Raw genomic sequence first — 6,672 nt, forward strand, 5'->3', positions numbered from 1 at the left:
AGAGTATGTGCTAGAATGCATGTTCTACAGTACTTACTACTTATAGTCTCTGGAAGTAGAGCCAAGAGTATTCACTTCAACACACCCCTCATAAAATCTTTATGCACACTAAAGTTTGAGACAGAATAGTACGAGTGGACATTTAAATATATAATAATGGCATTAAGATGGAAGAAGCTTAAGGTATACTGAGCCTCAAACTAGAAGATCAAAGTATCAAAAAATACATTTAAAAGGTCTTTTAAAATTTATTTTATTTTTATCTTATGTGCATTTGTGTTTTTGCCATGGCTGTCAGGCCCCTGTAACTGGGATTACAGACAGCTGGGAGCTGCCATGTGTGTGCTAGGAATTGAACCCGGGTCCTCTGGAAGAACAGTCAGTGCTTAACCGCTAAACTCTCTCTCCAGCCCTTAAAAACTTTTTTGAAATTCATGTTAGATGATAAGCTGGGTTTAAATAATGGTTTCAATTTAGGCTTGTCTCTAATACTTTAATATAGTCACATACCAGAGTTTAAATAGAAGCAAACTATAAAAATGGAATTATCTTGAGACAGTAAGGAGTTTTTAAAAATACAATATATAATCAGTGTGGTAAGTTCTAACATGTTTGAAGTAGCTCTTCAGTAAAAACTGTGACAGAAATTGATTATCAATGTTATAATACAATCACTCATATATCTAGAGAACTACCAAATTCACTGAAACAAGCCTTCCTTTAAGTTCACTGCAAGGAAGGGTATGATCTCACGAAGGCATTAGACTAGAAAGAAAACACTGTCCAGCCTTAGGACCCCCCCCCAAAGAAACAATGATATTACTCTTAAAAATAATAGCTTCAAAAATCAAAGGAACCAAGATACTAACTGCATCAGGAGACAAGATCCCTCTGCAACACAGTAAAACTGACAGGCAGCATCTTGCTCTAATTTTACTGATCAGCCTGCCAAATGAGCCTCCTGGTCGGCAGAGGGCAGCATCAGAAGCAGTTTGTATTTGACAAAAGCAGCAGGGCTGCTCTCTAACGTGACTGCATCACAACCAGGCCGTAACAATGACACATCAAAAATAAGAGGGATCCATGTGCCATCTCGTGGCGAAAAGGAGAAGGGCACCGCTGCATACAGATTCTCAGATCCCTGCACTTTAGAAGGAATTAAAGCTAAATTATCTTTACCTTCCCTTAAATCTTAACCAGTTATTGCTCCCCAGAACCTAGAACAGCAGCCTTCAAGCAAAATTTACAAAATTCCCTCCTAGTTTAGCTTTTAATCTCTGTAAGAAAGCAGCAGATCCTCCTGTCTGATATTGGTACCTAAATAAAGAGGATAAAACACAACTCAACCAAAAATAGCAGCAAAAGACCACAGAAAGTTATCAAACTAAGAATCAGAGATTATGTTTGACTGTGCCAAAGATAGTGATTGCAAAGGAAACAGAGGAGAGAAAGTAACAGACCCAGAAGTTCAGAACACCGACCTCACTGTGCAGATGAGGAAAGGGCTGATGTATGAGGGAAAACCTCTGGCGCAATTTTATGAGTAAACAGATTAAAACAAGATATATTTTACCTCATCAGAAATTTTAATAATTTCTTATTTTTGGCAGAGGTATGAATTGATATAATCTTATAAACCCAGTGATATGAGGTGAAAAGAATGTCACCTTTCAGAAACCACTGTGCAGGAATATAAAGTATACAAAGATAAATGGGATTTTTCCTGTAATCACGTTTGTAAAACAGAATACTGAAAACAAAATTCTCAATAAAGGATTAGTTATATATAAAGCTTTTATTATTCATGACAGAACACAACTGTCCACTTGAAATAATTCAATAGATAACACAAAACTTTAAAAAAGAAATAAAGCAAAATTTATATATAATAATATCAAGAGATGATAAAGGATGTTACACAAAATATAGAATAGTATTTACCATGTGGAATCAATTTGCTATACTAAAAAGTATATACATGCTATTACTATAGTTGGTCCTTAATTTTCCAATAAAATTGTCTGATGTTTCCCTTTTTTATTCACATGAATCGAATCTAAATTAATTATGTGAATAATATAGGCATATAAAAGGCTTGGTTAACCATGGTTACCACAGGAAGAAGGGAGATTGTTCTGTTTTAGAGTTTCAGTGTATTCTGTACATTGTGGCAATGATGATTAGTCATTCAGGAACTGCCTTTAGATAGGATCACAGTAACAGAAACGACAGAAAATAAGGAACACAGTGGTACAAGCTTTGAAAGTTCACATTCTGATTGCTTCAATTTTCTCTAGGGATTGCTGGGCCTTTGAGAGAAAAGGTGTGAAGACAGCAATTTAGAAAAGTACAAACCTGAAGATTAGAAATGTTTAAAGGAAGCTGGTGAGATGGCTCAGTGGCTAATGGTGCTTGTCACCAAGCCTGGAGACTGACTTAGATCCTCCCAGATCCCCATGATGAAAGAGAATCAGCTCTTTCAGGCAGTCCTCTGACTTCCCAAAGTACACCGCAAACCTGTGTGTTGTATCTCTGCCCATACAAAATACATGTAATAAAAGAATAAAAATTGTAAAACAAAAGAAAACAAAAACCCAGAAACGCTGAAAGGTCAGTGTGGTGGCACCTGCCATCCTATAATACCAGCTCTTGAGAAGAATCAAAAAGATATTGCATTTGAGGTCAACCTGGGCTGCAGGTTGAATTCAAGGTCAGCATGGGAAACATGACACCCCATATCAAAAACCAGCTAAGGCAAATCAATCAATCAATCAATCAATCAATAAATAAAAATACTTAGGACACAACTACCTAGAAGTTTCAAAGACCAAGCAATATAATGAGCAGCAACAGACAACGATACAAAAACAAGAATACTTACTATTTGGGAAGCTAAGAGAAGAAAGGACCAAGGCAGGGAAGGGTAGTGTGTGGTCTCTTCCAGTAAGTCAGAAAAACACACTGCAGATCCAGTGTGGACAAGGTGGAATCAAAAAGGATCATGGTTTTACCAACTATGAGGAAATGAGAGACTGAGGAATGATTATTACGTTTAGCCATAGAGTTTAGGTGAGGGGTGCAGTCACCAAGAGGTGAGACAGGCTGGAAGCGCCAGTATGCCTGGAGGACTGCTGGGGTCACAGTACTAAAGACAAGAGAGTGGGCTGGAGATGTGCTGTTGGTGGAAACAACTACCTGTGTGAGGTCCCAGGTTTGATCTTCAGTTTTGTAAATGTGGGGTCGACAGAGCACATAGGACCAACATAGGTGGTAGAACACTAAGCTAGTGGAAGGGCTACAGTTATTTATCATGTGCACAGGAAAGGTGAGAAAGAGTAAGGAACTGAGAGACATATGCAGCAAGAATCTTAAGGGTTCATCGTGACCCTTCATATAGGAACTGGGGGAAATCAGGGCTGGGAGATGGCTCAGTGGGTAGAGCAACTGCCACCAAGCCTGATGACCTGAGTTTGGTAAGGGACCTACATGGTGGAAGAAGAGATCTGGCTCCTAAATGCTGTCCTGTGATGTCCATATGTACATTGTGGCATGCACATATCCATACACTCACCAAGTAATTCCTAAAAAAAGAATGATGTTGTGGAAAGTTAAATTAGAAGTAGCACAGTCAGGAACTCATTTTGTGAGAACTTAAGAGTAACTTATAGAATCAATAGATGGAACACAAAGGGAAGTGGGTGATGCAAACTGGTATCAGATTCCAAATCATTAGTTTCTAGTAAAGAGACAAGCAGAAGGGTCTGAAAGAGATGACAGAGAACATAAAGGGCACTACCCTATATCTAGGTCCTCTGGGGTGAGGAGGACAGAAGAAAGCAGGAGAGACCAAAAGGAAAAGCAGTATTGAGGGAAGTCGAGGAGTAGCACACAATGTTGTTCTAGGAACAGACCATCAATTCTAGAGAATACTATGAAGTATTTTTGAGAACTTAGTTGGAAGACAGAATAAAAAATACACAGGATCTTAAGAGACTGAATATGGGAGACTGAGAAGGACTGAAGACTCTGGAGCTTTCTGTGGCAACAAAATCTTGGCATTATATCAGATTCTGTAGACCTCAATATGTCAAAGTTCGAGAAAGGATAATACAGGCTCACTTTCTACCACTGTGAGAGAGGTAACAACACAAAATACATGTAGCACGTTATCATAAGTCAGATTCCTTAATTTCATGTAAGTCAGAGTCCTTAAAACCCAGGTATTAGGTAGATTTGTGATTTTAGATCACAAGGAATTTCCCAAATGCTTTGTGCTAATAGCCTCACCCTCCTCAAAATCCAGGATAAGCTAGTAAGGAAAGGTAAAAAAAAAAAACAAAAAAAAAAAAACCAACAGGTAAGTGGACAGCACCTCTGGGTCTACTAAACTTTAGAAACAGACAGAACAGACATCTTTCTGCCAAGAGACACGCTGAACAGGGGAAGCCAGTTGAGCTCTCACAGTCTTGTTTCTAGAAGTTTAAGTGGCAGAAGCTATAAAATTCCCTAACATTAGCTGGGCATAGTGTTGCAAACCTGTAACCCCAGCACTCAGGACACAGAAGCAAAACTTCCAAATGAGGTTGCAGGCCAGTCAGTGCTAAGACCCTGTCTCTAAAAACAGCAAGAGCAAAAGATTTGTGAATACTAATAAAGATACAATTGGGTGAGTGCCACCTAGTGGACAGAAGAAAGTCACCGGGAAATGGTAAACACCCTCTGTTGTTGGGGAAGGGATTACTGGTCCCTCCAAAGGCTCCTCCTGAAGCCCAAAGCTAGGCAGGAGCAGCAGACTGGCCAGCGACCTGCTGTTGCCCATGCTCTGACTCCTGTATCAACAGTAACAAGCTGTAGAATAAAGGTGAATCTGTTCTAAACCTAACTAGAATACTGCTTTTAATAAAGATGAAAATAAAATTTAACTACTGGGTATGTTCCCAAGAACTTAAAAGGCAGAACCAACAGAATCCATGATAAAAGACTCCTTGCTGATCACAACAAGATGAAGTGAGAATGTAGACTGGGGGAGGGGGGAGAGGAAGACTAGCAAATTTCCATCTTCTAACGAGAAATCCCTTTACACTTATTTAATCTTTAATCTTTTTTTCTCTGATGCTCAATACTAATAACTGACCCAACTAAAAGGCTCTTTTGCATTCTTACCTTTGGAAGCTGCAGGAACCAAGGCCAGGAGGAAAATGCATCAGATATCGAAAAGAAACAAAACAGGAATTACAGATAGAACTCGGTTATTATAGATAGTTGTAGCTCAGTCACCCAACCTGTTCAAGGCACTCGCTGACCCTACTAATTAAATACGCTGGTCTAGGAACAACACTTTAAGACAGAACCATAATTCATTCAAGAGAACTATTAAAATGAGCCTAAGCTGAGCGTTTGGAACCTTGTATCCTTGTTGGTATACTGCCGCAAAATACTTACAAGCAGCAATTCTCTTTCCCAGCCCCATAATAACAAAAACATTCTCTTTTCCTTGGAATGGAAAAAATCAATGTCTCCTCTTCCCAACCCCCTCTACCCTCACCAGGGAAGGGAAAAGCTCTCCCTGTCTGGAACTAAGGAGAGTACTCACGTTTGGTCTGGGCAGAGAAGGCAAGGGTAAGTTTGGCAAAAAGTTCGTTGTTCTCAAAGCGGTCTTCTTTCACCTTTGTCCAGAAGCAGTCCTGGGAAAGGTCCTCAGCCACGAACTGTATAAACGGACAGGTAGTAAGAGCTACTGGGCTGAACTCTAACTCCCTGTGCTAGAAAAGTGACTCTAATTATCAGCAATGTTGACTAGCCTGGGATTAACTTAGGACACAGACAGTAGCTGTGCCCTTCATAGGGAAGCAGGAGACAATGCTTCTGGTAAGTTTACTGGTAACTAGTCAAGAATCAGAATCAGTTATGCTGATCTTCCTCCTAATCCCAAATTTTCTAGTTTCACAAGCATTAAAGCCTTATTCCCAATGTTCCTTGCTCTACATTTCCCCCACGAATCTGGCTATGTTGAACTTAGTTTCTAGAAGCAAAAGAATGACCCAACCACAGGGGTCACAAACACATCATGGGCTGTACAAGTATAATTTCAGTCATGTGCACCCTAGTGAAGTGACAGCTATCAAACTACCATAGTGCTCATTTTACCACAGAAAAGTCAAATGTATTAAGATAGGTTGACTTTCATTAAGATATATTCATGTAGGGCTCACAAATCTTCCTGTGGTAATATCTCAAATAGAGATGTTGTATGAACATAAACACAAGTAGAACTTTAAGATCAGATATGAGCCCTAAAAGTGGGTAGCCTACCCACACACAAAAATACATTAAGAAAAGTAGTTTAAGATTTTATGCTGTAGAAAAACTTACCTTGGACCAGTTTGGCCTCCGGAGCTGCACCTCTGGCTTATAAACTTTTTTAGGGGTTAATCCAAATGGCAGAACCGGGGCTGCAGGAATCCCAAATCCAAAGGGGGGAGGTGGAGGCACGCCCATTCCAGGTGGAGGAGGAGGAATGCCTCCAGGAAGAAGGGGAGGGGGAGGAGGCAGTACTGGTCCTCCAGGCAAGGGAGGAGGTGGGGGGACGCCAGGCAAAGGAGGGGGAGCTGGTATACTAACACCTCCAGGCAAAGGAGGTGGTGGGGGGACGCCAGGCAAAGGAGGGGGAGC

At 40.2% G+C, this 6,672-nt stretch overlaps 1 protein-coding gene across 2 annotated transcripts in view; it reads right to left on the minus strand.

Moving 5' to 3' along the window:
• Window positions 1-6,672, minus strand: part of Diaph1 (diaphanous related formin 1) — a 98,955-nt gene that overhangs the window by 47,561 nt on the left and 44,722 nt on the right. The window contains exons 17-19 of one of the 2 annotated variants that reach the window (XM_013349574.2): window positions 6,373-6,623; window positions 5,594-5,708; window positions 5,164-5,172 (exon numbers count right to left, since the gene is read on the minus strand). In XM_013349574.2, the coding sequence (XP_013205028.1) occupies window positions 5,164-5,172; window positions 5,594-5,708; window positions 6,373-6,623 (375 nt within the window). Of the gene's footprint in view, window positions 1-5,163; window positions 5,173-5,593; window positions 5,709-6,372 lie in introns of both variants that reach the window. The other variant, XM_005356006.3, reaches the window with a different exon arrangement.

Source organism: Microtus ochrogaster, chromosome 18 (genome assembly GCF_000317375.1).
Source record: "Microtus ochrogaster isolate Prairie Vole_2 chromosome 18, MicOch1.0, whole genome shotgun sequence".
NCBI lineage: Eukaryota > Metazoa > Chordata > Mammalia > Rodentia > Cricetidae > Microtus > Microtus ochrogaster.